This window comes from Pantherophis guttatus, chromosome 1 (genome assembly GCF_059756535.1).
Source record: "Pantherophis guttatus breed Tessera chromosome 1, ASM5975653v1, whole genome shotgun sequence".
In the NCBI taxonomy this organism is placed as follows: Eukaryota; Metazoa; Chordata; class Lepidosauria; order Squamata; family Colubridae; genus Pantherophis; species Pantherophis guttatus.
Window position 1 is genome coordinate 319,804,560 of NC_142063.1, and position 21,685 is coordinate 319,826,244.

Consider the following 21,685-nt stretch of genomic DNA (forward strand, 5'->3'; position numbering starts at 1 on the left):
AACTTTCCTAATAATAAGAATAATTAATCAATGGAACGGTTTACCTCCGGAAGTTGTTGGTGCTCCATCAACAGATTGGACAACCATTTGTCTGGAATGTTATAGGGCAGGGGTGTCAAATTCAAGGCCCAGAGCCGCTCTGGAAACAGCAAAGGACTGGCCCATGGTGCCTCTGCCAGTGAAAACGGAGCTTGAGAGGGCCATACACAGCCCTCCCGAGCTCCATTTTGGCTGGCAGAGGATTGCAGGACGCTGTCGCATTTGAAAACAGAGCTTGGCAGCACATTTTCACTGGCAGAGCGCTCAGGCCACCATAGGCGCCCCTGACACGAGTGACGTCAAGCTGGCCACACCCACCCTGGCCACGCCCACCCCAGCCCCCTGAAGTCAAACACAACCCTGATGCCCTCAATGAAATCGAGTTTGATACCCCTGTTATAGGGTCTCCTGCTTTAGAAGGGGGTTGGACAAAAAGACTTCCAAGGCCAACATTATTCCATGTTCCTCTCTCCCATTGGCCAGAGAGTCCAGGGCCATCTGAAAACCTGTACCATGGAGCACGGGATCAGGCAAGGATTTTTAAATTTAAGAGATTTTAGATCCTGACTATGTGGCCTGGCTGACCAGGAGAGCTCTGGGGTTGGGTTGAGTTGAGTTGAGTTGAGGCACCATCACATTTCATTCTAGCTCCTGGAGTGCTTCTCATGGCTTAACCTCTGTGTCTATGTAGTGTTTTGCATCTGCTGTTGCTGGGCATTTCCTTAGTTCCTATAAAGTGTTTTTGAAGCCATAGAAACAGATTTAGAGGCTTCCAAATGTGCAGTGCACCAGCCAAAAATTTGAGATTCTTGCATTAAGTTATGTGATGGCATTGCCAGTACACAGATACACATACACAATTTCTTTACTTACAACTAGACTGAAAACATCTCCAGATGATTAATTTGCCACCTAGTGGCCATTTGGATTTTGCAGCCCAGACATGTAATTCCTAAAACTCTTACGTGAATTGCTATATGAATGGTCACACATGATGCTACATACAACTAGTCCTTAACTTACAACCAGTTGCTTAGCAACTGCTTGAAGTTACAATGGGCACCCAAAAAAACATTCCAAAGTTCGGACAGCCCCCTCCCAGTAATGTAACCACATTTCAAGTGCTTGGTAACCAGCCCACATTTACCGTTTGCAGCATCCTACGGTCACATCGCCATGATTTACCATATTTTTGGAAGTATAAGACACTCCAGACTATAAGATGCACCTAGCTTTTTTGGGGAGGAAACAAGAAAAAAAAATCTGCCTCGGCCTCCCAGCCTCCATCCAGTATTCATCTGGCTCGTTCGCTGCAGCCCGTTTGCCGTGGCCCATTTGCCGCTGTGCATCTGGTGGCAGTGCCCGTTCAGTGCGGCCCGCTGACCCTGGCTCATTCGCTGCCACTGCAGCCCGTTATCGCTGCACCCCATTTGCTGTGGCCCGTTCACCGCAGCCCATTCACTGTGGCCCCTTTGCTGAGGTCCGGTCGCTGCCACTGCCCGTTCGCTGTGGCCCGTTTGCCACTGCCCCAGCCCATTCGCCGCAGCCTGTTTATCGCCATGGCCCATTCTCCACCGCCTGTTTGCCGCCAGCGTGGCACGTTCACCACCGTGGCCTATTCTAGAACAGCTGATCGGCCCTCCCCCCCACCGTAACATTCACTGTATAAAGACTCACTGAAATTTTCACTCACTTTTTTTGGGGGGGGGAGTACATCTTATACTCCGAAAAATACGATATGTCATTTTTGCCAAAAATCAAGTTGTATGCAAAAATGCCTCATAGCAAACAATGTCAGGCTTGGACATGGCAATAATCTGCAGTCAGTCTGGAGGTTGGAACTAAAAATCAAAGGCAAAACAGTAAGTCTTACCTAAGAAATAAACCAGAGACAGAGACAAGGATGAAGCCAGAAGTTCAAGCCAAAGAATAGATGTGGAAGCAAAAATGCACCAACACTTAGAAAGGAATTATTATTGCAGCAAGTCTAAATTGGAATAGGAAGACCTCTTATATACCCACCCTGTCCTGGAGAATCTTGGATAGGTTCACTTTCTCTAAAGCCAGAAGATTTTTCACTGAGAAGGCTGCCGCCTATAACTCAGAATTTCCCTAAGCAAAGAAATAGTCCCATGTTAAAACTATTTTTCCCAGATCTTTTATATATTTTGACTTACAATCTTGAGTACGCTTGTATAATGCCCACAAGAGCTGCCATAATCAAAAGCCTTTCCATAGGCATGTGGGGGGATCCATGAACCCACTTGATTCTATTTTTAAAAATCTTCTTAGTTAGAAAAAAGCAAATGAGAAACTAGCAAACTACAAAGCAAGACCATCAAACCTCAAGCACAATTTTTATTTATATTGGAGCCATCCTGAAAAATGAAAATAATTGCCTATTGCTTTCTCTGGAAATATACCCGCCATGGGGTATTTTATGTCTGATCCTGCCTCTCATGACAGCCATAATATGTCTATAACATACTCTCAAAATTCTTTTATGTTCCCAGTGGCCCCAAAAGTCAGCAACACCTGATTTATAATTTTGTTTTTATTAACCAACTGCATTAGTTATACTGTTTTCTACACCTTTTACAGGAAAAATGGGGGGTGGGGGTTGTTTGTTACTTTTGTAGTTAGATTCTCAGTTTTTATTGTGAGTTCTCCAAGAAAACCTTTGTTTTGAAGAGAAAAAGTAGATGCTTTAATTAACTAATAAACAAAGAGATAACCTTAGTTTATGCAGACTTGAAATCTTGGGAGTAGCCATGCATAGAATATAGAAGTGGGGTGTAGGCATAAAAGCCTTCTGAAAACATCTGGGAAAAAATGGGAAAAATGCAGTTTTCAGGATTACTAATATATAAAGCCAAAAAATGAATAAATGCAGAACTCTAGTATTATTAATGAAATGGACCAGCATGAAGCGCTGGTTCTGTTCCCAGAAAAGAGAGAACTTTGCACAATGCATGGAAAATATGTGAACTTAATAACTGTGGACATAACTGTCTTTTTCCAAATTCAGGGGAGTCTGTCAATGCTTGTTTGCTTTATAGCCAATTTATGAAACCCCTGTGTTCAGAAACAATATACTTCAGTATCTTCATGTTGAGGAGGAACCACAGGGACAGCTGCCTCCATTTTGCCATGTTTGTGAGTTTTCTTCATTGGACACTATTGGAACTATATATCTTATTATTATTTTTTATTGCCTTGTGCCTTTGTTAAGCTCTTACAGTTCGAAATGGAGGGAACGTGCTGGTCCCTTGCTACCCCTCTGGAGTGATCTACGATCTTTTGGAGTGTCTCTATCAGTACATTGATTCCGCCGGACTTTCCAACATCCTCTTCTATTTCATTTCACCTGTGGCAAACAGCTCTCTTGAGTTTTCCCAGATCTTCGCTGAATGGTAGGTGACAGCGGCTTCTGTTTATCAGCAAAGAGATTCAAGACTTTGGCGGGGCACTTCATTTTTTAATATGTTTCTGAGAAATGGGAAAAATCACTCTGGCCTGGGGAGGAGGTATTCAAGGCTCTTTTTTGGGGGGGGGGGGTCATGAAATGGAGTTTTAAGCCTTTAGGGTTTTGTCCTTAAACATCCTTCATCCAATGGTTGGATTCAGCTGGTTTGGGCTGGTTTGGGCGAATCGGTAGTTAAATTGCTGGCTGGCTCCACCCCTTCCTGCCTCGCCCCTTCCAGGAGTCCCCACGCGCCCCCTTTTGGCTCCCAGGTAAGTGCAGGAGGCGAGTGCTGCCTGTCACACCCCCTGGCCATGCCCACCATGGCCACGCCCACCCAGCTGGTCATTAGGGCAGAGAACCCTGATGTGGCGCAGCAGACTAATGCTACTGTTAAAGGTAGTATTTAGCTTCCAACTGCCTGCAATTACTGCGATTTCAATTCTCACCAGGCTCAAGGTTGACTCAGCCTTCCATCCTTTCTAAGGTAGGTAAAATGAGGACCCGGTTTGTGGGGGCAATAAGCTGACTTTGTATAAAAATATACAAAAGTATGAAGGCTATTGCTTAACGCACTGTAAGCCGTCCTGAGTCTCCGGAGAAAGGCGGCATATAAATCAAAATAAATAAATAAATAAATAAACCAGTTGTTAAATTATTTGAATCTCACCACTGCCTTCATCCAAAAGTTTGAGCCCACCTATTCCAGTGACTTTAGAAACCTATAAAAGGGAGCAACCCAGGCAGTAGGTTGTCCACTCTTGTTCTGTACATTCAGAAGTATTTCATATTTTTCTGAGCCAATGGTTGTAGAAAAATGCTGGGTGCCTTATTTATTATTCACATATAATCCATGCGATGGATTCAAAACTATGTCAGTGCTATTTCAACAATCATCCTCTTGATTTTTGATCCATGAGATTCCTGAACGAAAGCCAGTTAGTGAACTGGTAGTCAACCAGATTGCTCCCAGAAATTCTTTCCCCAAACCATAGTAGCTGGTGTCTCTTTCTTCTATAGCTGCACTTTCTCTATAAATAATCAACAGAAGGGGAAGCATCTGAGTCTGATACAGGAAAAAAACCCCAAAGAGTCATTTTAATCCCTTCAAGACATACTGGTTTATTATGACATAAATGTCCAGGACCGATGCCCATCAAGGGATATACTGTGATTACATTGTCAGTTTTCAAAGCACCCCCAGATGTCTTGTTGTGCCTCTATTCCAATGGGATCCTAGAGAAGGTTCCAGATTTATTTAACTATTTTGCTGTTGCTGCCACCAAACTTTGGCTGAAGAGCTGGGCAGTAGGTGGCAGCAGTTACTTGCTATGTGTGATCAGACAGGCATATAATTCTGGATTGTTTTGCTCTCTCCTTTCAACTTTAGGTTATGTCACAACAAGCAGACAAAAGTATACCTACCAGAACCTCCCTTTCCTCATGCAGAGGTAAGTTGGTTTCCCTAAATGTGCAGAGCTTCCATTTCATTCATTTAAAATGAGAAAGGATAGAGATATTCTCTTTAGCTGAACAGGACTATTGGATCCTAGGCAGGGGTGGGTTCTACTTAACTTTACTACCAGTTCGCAACAGGGCCGCACACGTGTGCTCACTTTGCTCGTGCACGCGCTCACATGCTCTTCTGTGCAAGCGCAGAAGCATTTTCATGACATCAGGGTCAGTGGGCGGGGTCTCCCGCCGGTTTTACTACCGGTTCTATAGAACCGGTGCGAACCAGGGGCAACCCACCACTGATCCTAGGGCTGTGACCCCCCCTCCAACTGCAAAATTATTGATTAGTTGTGAACTTAGATGACAGAAAGGGAGTGCATACATAAGCTTGTTAAGCTATTTAGTTTTAATTTAATTTTAATTAAGTTTCATTTTTGTCCTGGCCACCCCTATTTCTTAGACTGCATCCCTGGCATATCATTCAGAGACCAAGTGCAGTCCAGATATAGCTTAGTCTTGCTTCCATTGGCTAACTGTAATCCTTCATGGTCTGCAGACCCAGATAATTCCTGTGGCTGCTTTTTCTTGGAATTATGGTTGAGTTGAGGCAGGCAGCCCAGGTGTTGTGAGTTTGGATTTCTGCATTGAAGAGGAGATTTGATGACTGGCCCTTTTCTATTCTGTGGGTTTTATGTTTTATAAAAAGAAGACCCCCTAACTCTTAAGCCCAACTTATAAGTAATTTAGAACAATGTAACTTTCCCATGGTGGTTTTCTGGGACAAATGAGTGGATGTTCATTAATGAGGACTTATTCAGTGGTTTCTGCATTCCAGATGTGGCTGAAGTGGGTGTCGTTTTTAAGTCTAAAGCTATGGAAAGCTAATGTCATTTCATTTTGTTAGACTTAGACTTAGAATAACTTTATTGTCACTTTGAATGTAGATATTCGGCATACATTAAAATGAAATTTTGTTGCATACAGCTCTCAAAGGGTCTCCATCTCTAATATACACTACATAAACATGACTAAATATATACATACGTAATTATGCATATACCTACATATATTATATGACATGGAGAAACAACACAGTTTAGTTTGGATGTACACATGGACATGGCGAGAGAAACAAATCTTGCGAGTTTACCAGACAGGTGGCATAGGGAACAAAGCTGATACAGAATGTGGAAGTCCTGCTAGAAATACTTTGACACCTCCTCCCAGAGGGGAGCAACAGAAAGGTCCACTACAGCTCCTTCTTTACCAGTTGTGAAACTGGGAGAAGACTGGCTTGGAATTGCCAATTCAAATCAACGCAATATGTTCCCTCTTTTTTTTTAAAGAGTAGCCTCATAGATTTCTGCAGTTTACACCTGTATTTATTGACCTTCCAAACTGCATTCACTTTATATGAAAGAAAAAGAAAGCAGTTGGAGAATGCCCTTGTTTTGAATGCTGCACTTTAAGCTTAGAAAATGTATTTGGTTTTTGTTTTGAGTTTTTGTTTTTCCATCTCCAGCCCCTGGAGATTTTGGTCAATATAGTGTAAAAGGTATCCTTGAAGCAGCTTCTTTTCCTGCCATCAATAGGAAACAAGAAGAAATTGAATATCTTTTCAAAAGTCTGCACACATTTATTTAATGGATTATTATTAAGTCGTTCTTGTCAAGGAAAATAATCCATTAGCCACACCAAGGCAAAAGCCCCACATTTTTGGGCTGTGGCAAGACCTGCTTACAGAGCCCTTTATCTCTGCTCTCTAGAGGTGAAATTCTTACAAAGGAATTTATTCATCTCCTACAATTGCCTGCTGACCCTCCAGGTTTCATTGCTGGAAGAAATGCTCAGAAGACAAGAACCATATTTGACTTGGGAGCTGCACTTTCTTTCTCTGTATGGGAGCCACGGAGTGTATAGCTTACAATATTGCTATGTTATTGGGGACACGGTGGCTCAGTGGCTAAGATGCTGAGCTTGTTGATCGAAAGGTCGGCAGTTCAGCAGTTTGAATGCCTAGTGCCGCGTAACGGGATGAGCTCCTGTTACTTGTCCCAGCTTCTGCCAACCTAGCAGTTCGAAAGCACGTAAAAAAAAATGCAAGTAGAAAAATAAGGGCCACCTTTGGTGGGAAGGTAACAGCGTTCTGTGCGCCTTTGGTGTTTAGTCATGCCGGCCACAAGACCACGGAGACGTCTTCGGACAGCATTGGCTCTTTGGCTTTGAAATGAAGATGAGCACCGCCTCCTAGAGTCGGGAACGACTAGCACATATGTGCGAGGGGAACCCTTACCTTTACATGCTATGTTACTTTATTTATAAACTAAATCTTGTAAGATCAGACATTACAACCACATGGTCTTAGCTGGAAAACTGAGAAGCAGAACCAAATTCCATTTTTAATCCTCTGGGAACAGAGGCTGGAGGGTGGAGAGCAGGGGTGAAATGCTACCGGTTCGGGGTGGTTCACTCGAACCGGTAGTAAAAAATGCTACTGGTTCGCCAAACTAGTAATAAAAAATGAAAAAAAAAAAGTTCCGACAATCAGCTGAGCGACACGCGATCGTCTGAACTTTTTTTTTTTACTTTTTTAGCATTTTTTTTACTATTGACTTGGGTGAATAGGTAGTAAAAAAATGCTTTAAAAAAGTAAAAAAATAGGCCCCGACAATCACAGCTGTGCCGCACAATCTTCGAAATCTTTTTTTTACTTTTTTAAAGCATTTTTTATTACCTATTTGCCCGAGCCAGTAGTAAAAAAATTCTTTTAAAAAGTTTTTTAAAAGGTTCCCACACGCGCCACAGTTGATTACCCCCCTGGTGCGCTGTTCTACTTACTTTCCCAAGCCTCCTTTTTGTGCGCACTGCGCACGCACACAGTGCGCATTTGGCACAAGCGCCATCAGCAAATCGGTAGTAAATCGGTTCAGATTTCACCACTAGTGTAGAGCCAGTTCAACAGCCACTGAAAAAGGCAAATAACCATCTTCCTCCTTCTGAATACCAGCTCATCCAGTCAAACAAACTGAAGCATTACCCCAGCATCCATGGAGATTTTAGTAATGACTTCAAGCAGCCTTGTGTGGTGTTCACTGGTCATCCCTCGCTTCGGTTTGGCGATGTGGTGCATTTCATGGAACTGTGGGGGAAATCCAGTCTCAACACCGTTATATTTACAGGTATGGTTTCGAATATAATTAATAGCAAAACAGAGCTGTATTTCTAACGTGTGGACCTGGGTAAGTAATTCACAGACTGTATGCATCATCTTTTTACCAAGCCCACAGAGACTTCACTTCCAATAAAAACCAATATGGTTTTCCACAGACATTTTATCATTATGGAAAGTAAATGGGGCCTTAAAAATAAAGAGCAGCAGTTTTAATTGGGCCTGAAAGGGAAATGAGTAGCTAATAAAGTTCTTCTGAAATTGATCAAGTTTGAACAACTAATTAAAATGTTGGCATCCTTCTGGCTGAAAGCGACACTTTAGAACCATCTCCACGGGCAGACCCACAAATCATGTTTTGTGACAGTGTGTTCAAGAAAAAGCAGGTTTGCTGAATGAGACCCAAAATAAATCAGTCCAGCACTTGGAGTTCAACATTAGCCAGTTAAATGTCCTACGTGGGTTCTCAGAAATTGTTTTTTTCTGCTTTACTTAAAATATCTTGTCTAGTTACGTCTAGATATGTGGGAACTGTCCCAGACAGCCTGGCCATTCTGGATTTTCCCACAGGACTTTAGGTTTTTGCTATAACGCAGAGAAAAGACTTCCTACTTCAGTTTACGTAACTTAATACTGAAGTTGAAACAGGGCTGCTAAAGTAACTTCGGAAAAATATGTTGGGCTGAAGCCCACAACTTTCTATTTATACGTTGGAAAGCTATGAAGAAATATTGCTGTCTATTGTATCAACGTTTTCTTTCAAAGATAGGGAACTGTTTAAAGAGTACTTCCTTTTAAATTCAATTTCCGTGTTGCAGAATGAACTATTTCAAATCTGACTCTGGTTTAATAGAAAATTTAATTAAATGCAAGACATAGTTTCCTTGTCTGTCCATCCCCCCACCCTCGACCTCTTGCCATTGCCTCTTGATTAAATTTCCAATAGGAAAGAAGTGATAATTCTTCTAGATGAATTGCTACTGTCGTTCTACATGAGACTAATTGTTATAATTTTCTATTGATTATCTGAAAATAACTAGATACCCTACCGTGGTATCTTTCGTATGATGTGTTGGTAATGGGAATTGTGATTCATTATGTGATGTTGAGGGATGTCAACAGATAGAGATAAACTGAACTAGATATCTCTTCCCTTGAAGTCCTTGAATAAGAGCACCTTTTTATTTATTTATGTTAAATTTGAAGATACAGTAGAAGCTCTGTTTTTATAGTGTTATACAGCTCCTTACTTTTTAGAGAAGCACTGCGGTGGAAGTAGATTTAATATATAAATCTGATGATAATCCAATTTTCAGGCCCAACTATTATGGGACAATCCTATTTGTGGCTACTCAGAATTAGGTCCCAAAAATTTGGTGGGAATTGCCTGAGAATCAGTCCATCCAATAACTTTCCTCACCTTGCCTCTTCCCATATGGATGATGGGAATTGTAATCCAAAATATCTGGAAGGCACCATGTTGTAGAAGAATTATGGATCAGATGGCAACTTCAATTAACAAAGCTGTTGTAAAAGCCAGATGACAAGAAACTTTAATTCTTAATGGGAATAGTTGTACTGCTTCTGAACTTTGTTTGAAAATGTTGGGAGGTACCTGTGTTTCCCTGAAAATAAGACTGGGTCGTTATATATATTAATTTTTGCTCCAAAAGATGCATTAGGGCTTATTTCCCAGTTAGATCTTATTTTCGGGGAAAGACGGTACTGAATACGTCTGTCTAGCTCCGTGATGGCGAACCTATGGCACGCGTGCCAGAGGTGCACGCAGAGCTGTCTCTGTGGACATGCATGCTGTCACCCCAGCTCAGCCAGCTGGTCGTTGGGTTTCCGATGTGTGCATGCATGCTGGCCAGCTGGTCGTCAAGTTTCTAAGGCACGCATGTGCGCCAGCCAGCTGCTCGTTGGGTTTCTGGTGCTTGTGTGTGCCCGCATGTGCACGCACGCCTTCCAGTTTAGGCACTCGGTGACTAAAAGGTTCGTCATCACTGGTCTAGCTGATGATCTTAACCAGAGCTTATTTTGGGGGTAGGTCTTATATTACGAACATCCTGAAAAATCATACTAAGGCTTACTTTCCTGTTGGGTTTTATTTTGGGGAAACACGGTAGATGCGTCTTGGCTAAAGCTTTCCCCTGTTGAATTCTTCTGTCAAAGTGATTTCATTCAAATCAGGAGCCTATGATGGGTGCGAAGAAGGGAAAATTAAATTACTTAAAATAATGTGTTGGAGAGTTGACAGATTCATAATAAAGAAGGTGGTAGTAAAATCCCTGAGCAAATATGCAGGAATCTCTAAATGTAAATTTCTCCAAAGATCCTGCTATAACATTGCTCTGGGGCATTGTGGGAAAGAAAACTGATGCTAGCAGGCACAACCATCCAGTCCAGGGAAGCTCGGTATCAATGTGGTTTATTCCCTCGTGCATCTGTATTCAGTTGTCAGAATTTGACTGTTTAGATCAACAAAGGCTTTGAGTAATGCCAACACTTTCTCCTTTTCCATGAATGCATAAGCCCTGTCACCAGCCCTCTTTTTCTTTTGGGTATCTTTGAGTCAAACTTGATTCCTGGTGACCCACACTGAATTTTCTTAACAACGTTTTCAGAAGAGGGTTGCCCTTGTCTTCTTCCTATGTTGAATGAGATTGACTGGCCCTAAATCACCCAACTAGCTTCAGGCATAAAGTGGAATTAGTACTCACTGTCTCCTGCCGTGTAGCTCAGTGCCTTTAGCTACTACACAAAATTGATTCTTATACTCCTCTTTATTTGCCTTGCCTTTGTTTATTCTACGCATCCTCTTTGTCTCAGGATTTGAAATCTTGATCATTAAGATATCCCCAAGCCATATAGTCCCTGTTTTCTGGTTTAAATCAAAGTCCCTAGTCCTATAGAGGAGTGTGTGGTTTGACAAAGTTTTGGCATAATATTAAACACTAGGTTTCTTTCTTTCTTTCTTTCTCCCTCTTCCCTCTCCTGTTTACAGAGCCTGACTTCTCTTACCTGGATGCATTGGCCCCCTACCAGCCACTGGCCATGAAGTGCATCTATTGTCCTATAGACACCAGGCTGAATTTTATCCAGGTGTCCAAACTACTCAAAGAAGTACAGGTAATCAAATTTACTCATCTTAATTTGCTTACTGCAAGTCCAAATTATACTTAACCCAAGTATAGGTGCCCCCCAAAATTTATTCTGCTATATATGATAGAACTGAGGCACCTGTGGAGGGCGAAGGGGAAGGGTTCAAGCATTGGAGAAATGATGAAAGCAGTGCCACACCACCAGGACACAAATTCCATCCCTTTTGTAAATGTGTTCTTGTGGTAGAGTTTATGTTGCAATGGTCCAGGGTTGCTTTCATCATTTTAATTTTAACATCATTTTAATGAAAACCTCTGCTTTTGCAGATGTGCCTAGAAATATTCTTTATGTCAATTTATTGCTCACTGAAGAAAATCCCAAAACATTATTATTAACTATATTTGAAGACTTCCAAAGAGGCTAATATCTTTTTAGAAACTGGATTTTTGCCAGACTGCATTATGTGAAGTTTTGTTGAGCATGTAACTGACATTCGTCCTCCTATAATACAGACTTGTATTACAAAAGCAGAAAACATTCCAACCTCCAATCTAGGTTGCCCTGACCCCATTTTTCCAGCCCTCTAGGGCTCCTTGTCATTTATGTTTGTCAGTGCAATTGTCCAAAATCAACCATGTGGCTGATTGCCGTTTTGAGATGAGGAACATATGGGACATGGTAAGTTCTAAAATAATTTTAACAGCAATTGGAAAAAAACCCAACCATAAAGAAAAAACAGAATAACAGAGTTGGAAGGGACCTTGGAGGTCTTCTAGTCCAACCCTCCTGCTTAGGCAGGAAGCCCTACACCACTTCAGACAAATGGTTATCTATCATCTTCTTAGAAACTTCCAGTGTTGGAGCCTTCACAACTTCTGGAGGCAAGTTGTTCCATTGATTAATTGTTCTAACTGTCAGGAAATTTCTCCTTAGTTCTAAGTTGCTTCTCTCCTTGATTAGTTTCCACCCATTGCTTCTTGTCCTGCCCTCAGGTGCTTTGGAGAATAGCTTGACTCCCTCTTCTTTGTGGCAGCCCCTGAGATATTGGAATACTGCTGTCATGTCTGTATGACTTGTTCTCACCCACTTAGCATCATCATGTTAAAGTATAGTCCTCAGGGCCCCCCCAGAATTTAGCAGGTCACTGTGAGACAGCTGCACCTTTCAAATATTATATTCCTTAAAGCATAGTGTCTTACCAGAGCTGTAGTAGTACAATAAAACCCCAGTTTTCCACATCTCAGCTCAACGGGAGCCACATACAATGGACAAAATTCAGTTGGAAGTTGCATAATGGTATGATTGGTATCCATTTATGTTATTTGTGTGATGACATCATTATCTAAATGATGTAATTTTGGTATCATTTGTGTAATGGTGTGACAATATAAGTGTTTACAATATATTTACATTTGCATTACCCAATGGTGTACTTCAAGTTTAACTGTAATATAAACCTTACATGAACTGATCTGAAATCTTGAGACAAGCTACCATTTCTTTCAGTTTTTCAGTATAATCAACTTTTTCTAGTTTTCCCCAAGCAAGGCATTCTCCAGATTCATGGACATTCCCTCCAAGAATTCTCAGTAATGGCCCCGTAAGGTGAAAAACTCTGTGATTTGAAATTCACCCATCTGCAGATCTTCCCAGAATAGCTTTTCTGTCACAAGACTCAGGTCTTGGCTTATGGTCCTGTAATGGTTGAATGTACCTTGAATTTGTAGGCTGGAGTTTTGAGGGGGTGGTGATGGAAGGGGGGAAATATGTCCTATTTTATTATTTTATTTCATTCCTTTCCAAGCAGAAAACAGACTGGTCTGGACATTTTCTCCCTGACATGCTATTTTTTAGTTTCTGTAAGTTTTATTAGGCAAAGCCTTGGAAATAACACCTCCTTCTACATACAGTATATAAACTGTATATGGAGTCATTGGGAGTTAGCATATACTCTTAATTAATTTATCTTGAAAAAAGTGTGTGAAAAACTTTTTTTCACACTTTGAAACTGCACTGTATCTTACTGAAAATCTCAGGAGTGCTTTCCTTGTTTTCTTAACAGCCTCTCCATGTGGTTTGTCCTGAGCAATATACTCAGCCTCCTCCAACCCAATCCCATCGCACAGATTTGATGGTTGACTGCTTGCCTCCACCCATGTCCTACCGTAGAGCAGAGGTGCTAACTCTTCCATTCAAACGCCGCTATGAGAAGATTGAAATCACCCCAGAGGTGAGGAATGAAAGGTGGGCTCATGAAGGGACTGATAAGAGAGCTCTTCAGGATTGTTTGGGGAGGGGGAGTGAAAGGCCTTGAAGCAATGGGTGAAGTGCATGAATAGAGCACCAAGATGTTGTTGATTGACATACTGTAACTGGTGTCAGCAAGACACAGATACGTTTTGTTCAGATTTTCTTGAGAACAAAGACCAATAGCTGTTGCTATTGATGTTGCTGAAATGAGGTCATATTTTGCAGGGGGGAAAAGTCTGTTGTATGTCTTTCTCTTCTAGCAAACTTTCTAGAACCTTTCAGTTCTAGTAAGCAAAATTGGGTTACTTGCATCAGTGCTCCGACTTAGTTTTGTAACAGATTCCACCTTGAGATTACCAGTGTGTTGGCTACATGCACCAATGTGCCTTTGGGTAATTTTCTTGCTGCCCTTACAATGACCATTCCCACCGGGATGGTTTGTTTGGAGCAGGGGTCAGCAACCCACGGCTCCAGAGCCACAAGCAGCTTTTTGGGTCCTCTGATGCAGCTCTTTGTCCCATCACTGGTTGGCCCCGCCCCTCATTTCTTTTTTGGACTCCAGCCCGAAGCGGCAGGAAGCAAAGGCTGCCTCAACACAGTTGAAATTACTCCCTCAGGAAAGACACATGCGTGTTCTCTCTCTCTCCCTCTGCGCTCGGCTAAAGAACTGCCGGGGGTGGGCGATGACATGGTAAGGCGATGACCGGAGCATTAGTACAGGAGAGAAGCCGTGTCCTGTTAAGATCCTCCTGAAGTGAGCAACTGCCCACCCCGCACGGGCCTTTGCTGCACTTTGCTCCCAGACAGGGAGTTACAAGAGAAGTGGGGAAGGAGAAAGACAGTCGGCTGAAGGGAGGGGGGAGACACACACACACACACACACACACACACACACACACACACACACACACACACACATACAGAGAGAGAGAGAGACATAGAGACACATACAGAGTGATACACAGAGAGCAGGTGAGAGAGGGGAAGAGAGGGAGAGAGAGAGATACAGAGGGAGAGAGACACGGGGGGGAGGGACAGAGCGGAAGATAGGAAGAGGGACAGACACAAAGATACAGAAAGAGGGGGGAGAGAGGGGGAGATAGGGAGGGGGGAGAGAGACAGAGAATGGTTTTGTGGCTGGGTAGGTGTGGCTGGGTGGGACTGGGTGACTGGGTGGGAGTGACTGGGTGGGAGTGAGTGACATCAAGTTGGCCACGCCCACCCAGGTTTTGTGGTTCCCGGTGTGTTTTTTTTTTCTGTAGGAAACGGGTCCAAGTGGCTCTTTGAGTGTTTAAGCTTGCCAACCCCTGGTTTGGAGACTAGCTAAATGATCATGGCTAATCATTCCACCAATGGCCTAGCCCATTTTTTATGGCAGCTACACAACCTAGGCACAATGTCAATATTCCAAGCATAGCTACCAGCCAAAAAATAAAATAAAATAAAGGACCTCTCTCTTACAGGATATATACAGAAATATTTAACACATTGTCCAGTTTTAATTGAGGTGGAAGAAAATAGAAAATATCAATATTTTGTTTAAGGTTCCTATTAGCTTTGCTATTGTGCATGAGAACTCCATTTTGGACAACTAATTGGGGTAAATAAATTATTTCCTAGTGATTGGTTTGAAGCTCTTTTGAATCCTTCTTGTGTTTCTTTGTTAGTTGATTGCCATGTCTGAAGTCTTGTTTGATGATGTGCTAATTGTGCTATTCCATTCTTCCAATTACACCCCCTTCCAGTGATCAGACACACACACACATATACACACACACACCAGCTGATGTCAACTTTAACAGGCTTATTTTGGGATGGGTGGGTTAGGGCTTGCTAAATTTTTTAGGAGCATGCTAAAAAATCAGGCTAGGGCTTATTTTTTGGGTGGGTCTTCTTTTCGGGAAAACATGGTAGTTGTCCTATAATATAGTGTTCCACATTGATCAATGCCTTTTATCAAATAACACTTGAATTAGATGGGAGTTTATAAATGAGAACTGATAATTTGGTATAAATGGAAGACGTGTATTTCGGAAAAATTGAAAATTCTGTGACGGGCATAACATTTGTCAGTGTATTATAAAAACAATAGTCCATGAAAAATAACAAACAGAATAGACAAGAGGGGGGGCTTCTATATTTCATTCTGAATAGGCATCTGACTACCCTATTTGGGATACATAATTGTAGGTTTTTTTTCATTTGATCCAGCTTTGTTTTACAAAAGGGAGGGGATAAAGACTTCTAATGTTTGTGGGCTATATATTCAAGTATTGAAAATTGGATGTTTCTACTCTATGTCTTTGGGGCTAGTATTATTTCTCAGAAATGCTTCCATTTTCCATCGTGGTTAAATCAGTCAGTCTCCTAGAAACTTACATTTCATGATATTGAACACTGGGGAGGCAAAACAAAGGAGAGCTATTATCCTCCTAACCAACTTCTATCTGTGCTGCTGGAAAGAAGATGCTACTGAGCTCAAGTGGCTTCTGTCTGATGCAACAAAGCCTTTCCTAGATTTTGTGTCCAGGCCATCGGATTTTCCATGTACATTTCTGTTTGATATCAGACTGAAACCCCGAGCGTGTGGTCTTTTCTTCAACTATCAGTTGAGCAGAAATAATGGGAGAGCAGGCAAGAAAATTTTCAAGACTAGTACACTGTGGAATTGATACCTTGTTCTGGATTGCAAAGACTTGATTACCACTTATTGGGTTGTGTGTCTGTGTGTTTTTCAAGGGCAGAATATAAAACGTGTTATAACATAGGTAGTTTCACTGTGATCCAAAGCCCAAAGTGCTAGTTTCAGTTCCTCTGGTACCCATTTCTGCCAGTCAGAATCAGTTTTGGTCCCCATCCTTGCATCCCAGGTGCCTGGCATCGCCATCTGCCAATTAGCGTCCATTTCTTCCCATAAGTTGAGCGCATCAAAGCCTGAAGAGGGAGCTCTTCCTCTGTGTAATTTGTTTTTCACAGCAGTGGGGCGCAACAATACATTGGGGGTGTGCATTGGTGATAGGGGGGTCAAGTCATGCATCCAGCCTTGTTGAAAGCCTCAAATACAACAGGTGCTCCTGAAAGAAAAGGATGCGTTCTGTTCTGAAACACGGAAAAACCTATTGCAAGCCGAGCATTTTAGAAAGAAACTACCTAAAGTGGTAAGAACCTCCCTCTTTAGTGCAGCTCAAAACATCACCGTTTAGTATAGAATGTAAAACTCAGCACAAAGCCACAAGCCACTCTGGCATGTACAATTAAGCTGCTTCCCGAACAAATACTGGCTTCCCCCATTCCTCCTGCCCACCCCCAGACGCCCCCATTCAATTGAAGAGGGAGCTCTGATTTGCATGCCAAGAGCCCATTAGCCTGAACAGCAGCTGGAGTCCAGGAGTGTCTTTTAAGTGGGGAAAGGATTGTGCCAGTTGCAGTGTCTCAGTGAGCTCTTAAAGTGGGAATATTAATCAGATTCTGCTAAGATAGAGCATTGTGATTGTTGTTGATGGCAGCATATTGAATAAAGTTGTCCCATAGAGAGGGATTCTGCTAGGTTTCTCTGGATCGCGGTTCGTGTTCACGCACTTAATTCTCAAATCTTTTGATTTAAATTTGCTTGAAAGATTCTAATATCTCGAGCGTTAAATCCAAGGACGATTTCTCATTTGCGTAGATCAGGGGTGTCAAACTCACGTCATCACATGACATACCGCAACTCTTTCCCCTTTCGTTGAATTGGGTGTGGGCGTGGCCAGCGTGTGACGCATCCGGCCCACAGGCCGCGAGTTTAAGACCCCCGGTTTAGAACTTAAGCACAGCAATTACCCAACAAATTTTGTCCCTTTCCCACTCAAGTTTTCTTAAAATCTCTCCTGCAGTGCTAGGTTCTTTGTGATTTCTGTCATCCCTGGAGCTCCCCCCACCTAGCCAAATATGTGATGAGGACAAAATATTCAGCAGGAGGACTTCACAGACCTGTTTCTTTCATCCGTTGGGGTTTTTTTTTGCCAAAAAAGCTAAATGTACATGATTTGTTAATACATCTATGGTAGGTCTTTTTTGTTAAAAAGACCTACCATAGATTACCTTTTTTTACCATAGACCTACCTTTTTTTTTTGTTAAAAAAAACCCCAAACGTCAAAGAAATCAGCAGCTGGGAATGCCAGCCTTGCTTCTCTAGGTTCACCTGATACTACCTTTGCAGTCCCAGTCATTATCTGTGCTGGCTGGAGGACACTTGAGTCAGTGGTGAAATTCAAATTTTTTTACTACCGGCTCTGTGGACGTAGCTTGGTGGGCATGGTGTGGTTTGGTGGGCGTGGCTTGGGCATGGCAGGGGAAGGATACTGCAAAATCTCCATTCCCACCCCACTCCAGGGGAAGGATACTGCAAAATCCCCATTCCCTCCCCACTCCTGGGAGAAGGATATTGCAAAATCTCCATTCCCACCCTACTCTGGGCCCAGCCAGAGGTGGTATTTGCCGGTTCTCCAAACTACTCAAAATTTCCGCTACCAGTTCTCCAGAACCTGTCAGAACCTGCTGAATTTCACCCCTGACTTGAGTTCTTCATTTGTCTCTTAGCTCCCGTTCACCTAGTGCGGTCTTCAAATAGAGCTGACCAGGGATTATAACTTCCATTTCTGGAGGATATAATGCCCCCTAACCTTGCAATAAAAGCAGCATGGCTCACAAGAAGTAAAAAGGCTTCTGGCTAAGGCTGTAATGCCGGATTTGCCACACATGACAGTGCAGCGGCATTGAGCCCCTGCAGTAAGACAGAAAGCGCCCTGGTGAGTGTGCCATCATTTAAAGGCGGATTGTGATCACTTTGCCTTCTAACGTGGTCTGTAGTTCTGGATCTGCCTTCTTTGACATCAGTCCTTTAAAATGTGTCCTTGGGAAATGAACTTCTATGGGTTTATGAGAATTCTGCAAATAGGTGAAGGTGGCTCCCAACTTCGTCTCTAAAATGTTTCAAGAAACCCCTTGAGGCTCGTTACAGACCAAAATGGCTTTAATGACATCCAGGATGAAAAGCTGTTAAATTAAAAACCTCCCCACCATGCTTCCTGCTTCAGTAATAAAAGCAAAGGGGGTAATCATGCCTGCTAAACTTCCTGAGACTGGATTCAGCTGCTTCTGACGGAATCCACTGAACTGGATGGTGACAATTTGCCTTCATGAAAGACCTCTTCATTCCTCCTCTCTCCCTACATTTCTCTTTAACATTCACTACCAACACAGCAGGTCCTCTCCGGGGAAAAGAAATTGTATCCCTCAGGAGACCCAGAGTTCACTTTGAGTCTCTGGAACCTGGAATGAGGCATGTTCACTAAGCTTTTCCAAGGTGCAGAATGGGTCATCTCAAGACGATTCTCTTGGTAGTGAGGGAGAGGTTATTTTGTAGCCCCAGATGTTTTCTGCCTTAACTGGCCTAGTAGATGATTGGTGAGAGCTCTAGTCAACTTGGGTTTCTTGTTTTCATTCTTAAAAACAGGAAACTTCTTTCTAATGCTAGCGGCAGAAGAAAGTTGGTTATTGTGGGGACCTTGATGCTCTCTGAGCTTGGTTGTTTTCTTGCAGATGTTTCATTACCCAAACTAGATAACAACTGATGAATGGACAATGAAATATCTGCAAGAAAACAACCAAGCTCAAAGAGTACCAAGGACCCCTCATTTCAACCTTGAGCTACACATTCTCCTTTATAATGTTGGTTACTTACTTATTTTTATTTATGAGTGGATATACAGTATATCCAATCTTTTATCCAGGAACTCAAGGCAACATATATAATTCTTCATCTTCCCAGTTTTCTCCAGAACAACCATTGAGAGGTAGGCTGGACCAGGAGAGAGTTATCCGCCCAAAGTCATACAGTGAGTTTCAGTGGCCAAGAAAAAACTTCTAGGCCTTGCTTTGGTCCAGCTCCTTAAACATACTCCATCGTGGCATAGAAAAGGAAGCAGTGCCTTGAAGCCGCTAATCCCCTAGGGCAGTGATGGTGAATCTTTTCTGGACCGAGTGCCCAAAGCGTGTGTGCGCGAATGCACGCATGTGCGTGCGAACCCCCAAATGCAATGTGCGCCCCCTGCATGCGCCCCGTCCCTGCATGCGTACGAACCCTGCATGTGCCCTGCCCCTCCATGCATGTGCCCCACCCCCGTACATGCACATGTGCCCCCCACATGCACCCCGCCCCCCCTGCATGCGCGGCAGTGACCCGAAGACCAGCTGGCCCATGGGAGGTGCACACACATGCGCGGTGGAGCTGAGCTGGGGTGACGGCTAACGTGCCCATAGAGAGGGTGCTGCGTGCCACCTCTGGCACCAGTGCCATAGGTTTCCCATCACTGCCCTAGGGCCTAGGCCAATATTGTCAAGGTCCATATTTTAGTGGCCCATGTTCTCTTTCTCCCTGTATCATTTTGGGTAGGTGTAGGAATGGCGAAAGTGAAGATTATTTAGAAAGTCATGCAGCTAAAGTAAATTTGCCTTCTATCTGTTGATCTAATATATATATATTTATTTTATTTATTACATGTATTTATACTCCGCCATTCTCCCGAAGGACTCAGGGCGGCGAACACAAGTTAAGAAACAAGTACAATAAAATCATAATTTAATCCAAATAATTAATTAGTAGTAAATAATAAAGCCCGGAATCAGTCTCAGACTATTTGTTTGAAAAGCCAAGTCTTCAAGTCCCGACGGAAGGAACGGAGATCAGGAGCCATCCGGAGCTCAGTAGGTTAATCATTCCAGAGGGTGGGAGCACCCACAGAGAATGCCCTACCCCTGGGCACAGCAAGGTGACATTGGCTCGCTGTCGGAACCCTGAGGAGAGCGGCCCTATGTGAGCGAACAGGACGGTGAGAGGCAGGCAGGAGAAGGTCATGCAAATATCCCGGACCTAAGTCATGAAGGGCCTTATAGGTGAGGACTAGTACCTTGAAGCGGACCCAGAGAACCACTGGTAACCAGTGCAGCTCACGCAGGAGGGGTGTTATATGGGAGTAACGAGGGGCTCCCATAACAACCCGTGCAGCTGCATTCTGGATCAGCTGGAGTCTCCGGGTACATCTCAGGGGCAGGCCCATGTAGAGGGAATTGCAGTAATCCAAGTGGGAAGTAACCAGGGCATGAGTGACTGTGCGAAGGTCATCTCGGTCCAGGAAAGGATTTATATTTTATATAAATAAAACTCAGCCCATATAAATAAAATAAAGCAAGAAGCCAACTGTCTTTTACTCTCCTTGCTTTAGGGAGGATTTTTCCTGGCTGTTAATAGATTTATTTATTGGGGTGTAAGTGCGTTGGAGGCCCTGAGGCACATCACATTTTTATTGAAGACAGTCATCACAGCTGCTATTTAGGACCTTCACCTTTTTTATGATACTCTCAGGAAGGTGTTTTTTATTTTTTCCGATACATAGTTTGAATACTAATATGGTTTGTAATGCATGGTGTAGCTGCAGGAATCTGTAAATAGTGGAGACTCAGATAGATTCAACGAAAAGGTTAGAAAGAGAAGCTGAATTGCTTGATTGATGTACTATCAAGTTGAAATTGCCACACAGATTTTCTCCAGAAAGCTCAGTCCCCAACCTAGTCATTCAGGTGTTCCAACAATGTGCTTGTTGCAGTAATTCGATCAGAAAGGGGCTGTCTCAATTCAACATCTTTGTGCCCACTTTGGCCAGCCATCTTCTCTTGGGAAATCCACAAATGGAGCAGGAAACCAACAACATCTCCCTAGCAAAGGTTTTTTTTATAGAATCATGGGTTGGAAAGATTGGAAGGTCTTCCAGTCTAACTCCCTTCCCAGAGCAGGAATACTCAAATAATCCCAAATGTTATCCAGACTTTGTTTAAAAACCTCTAGTAATGAACATGGGAGATTCTCGGTCATCTGGATCATGATTGTCCCAAAGGTGCTTTTCCAAGAGGCAACTGGATGAGAAATGTCTTCAAAGAAAAACGGGAAAGTCCAGTTGCCTCTTGAGAAAGCACCTTTGGGACTCTAGTAATGAAGGACCCACAACTCACGGGAAAGACTGTTTCATGGCTTCATAGCTCTGATAGTTAAGATGTTCTTCTTTATTGTAGATTTGGATCTTTTCCTATAAAGTTTCCACCATTGGGGTTTTTTCTACCCTTGGACACTACCAAAAATAAATTCACACCTTCTCCCCTATGGCAGTCC

General features: G+C 42.8%; 1 protein-coding gene across 1 annotated transcript in view; it reads left to right on the top strand.

Annotated features, from left to right (window-relative positions):
• Positions 1-21,685, top strand: part of INTS9 (integrator complex subunit 9) — an 81,276-nt gene that overhangs the window by 54,812 nt on the left and 4,779 nt on the right. The window contains exons 10-14 of the mRNA XM_034421284.3: positions 3,272-3,452; positions 4,893-4,953; positions 7,965-8,136; positions 11,134-11,258; positions 13,294-13,461. Coding sequence (XP_034277175.1) covers positions 3,272-3,452; positions 4,893-4,953; positions 7,965-8,136; positions 11,134-11,258; positions 13,294-13,461 — 707 coding nt within the window. The remainder of the gene's footprint in view (positions 1-3,271; positions 3,453-4,892; positions 4,954-7,964; positions 8,137-11,133; positions 11,259-13,293; positions 13,462-21,685) is intronic.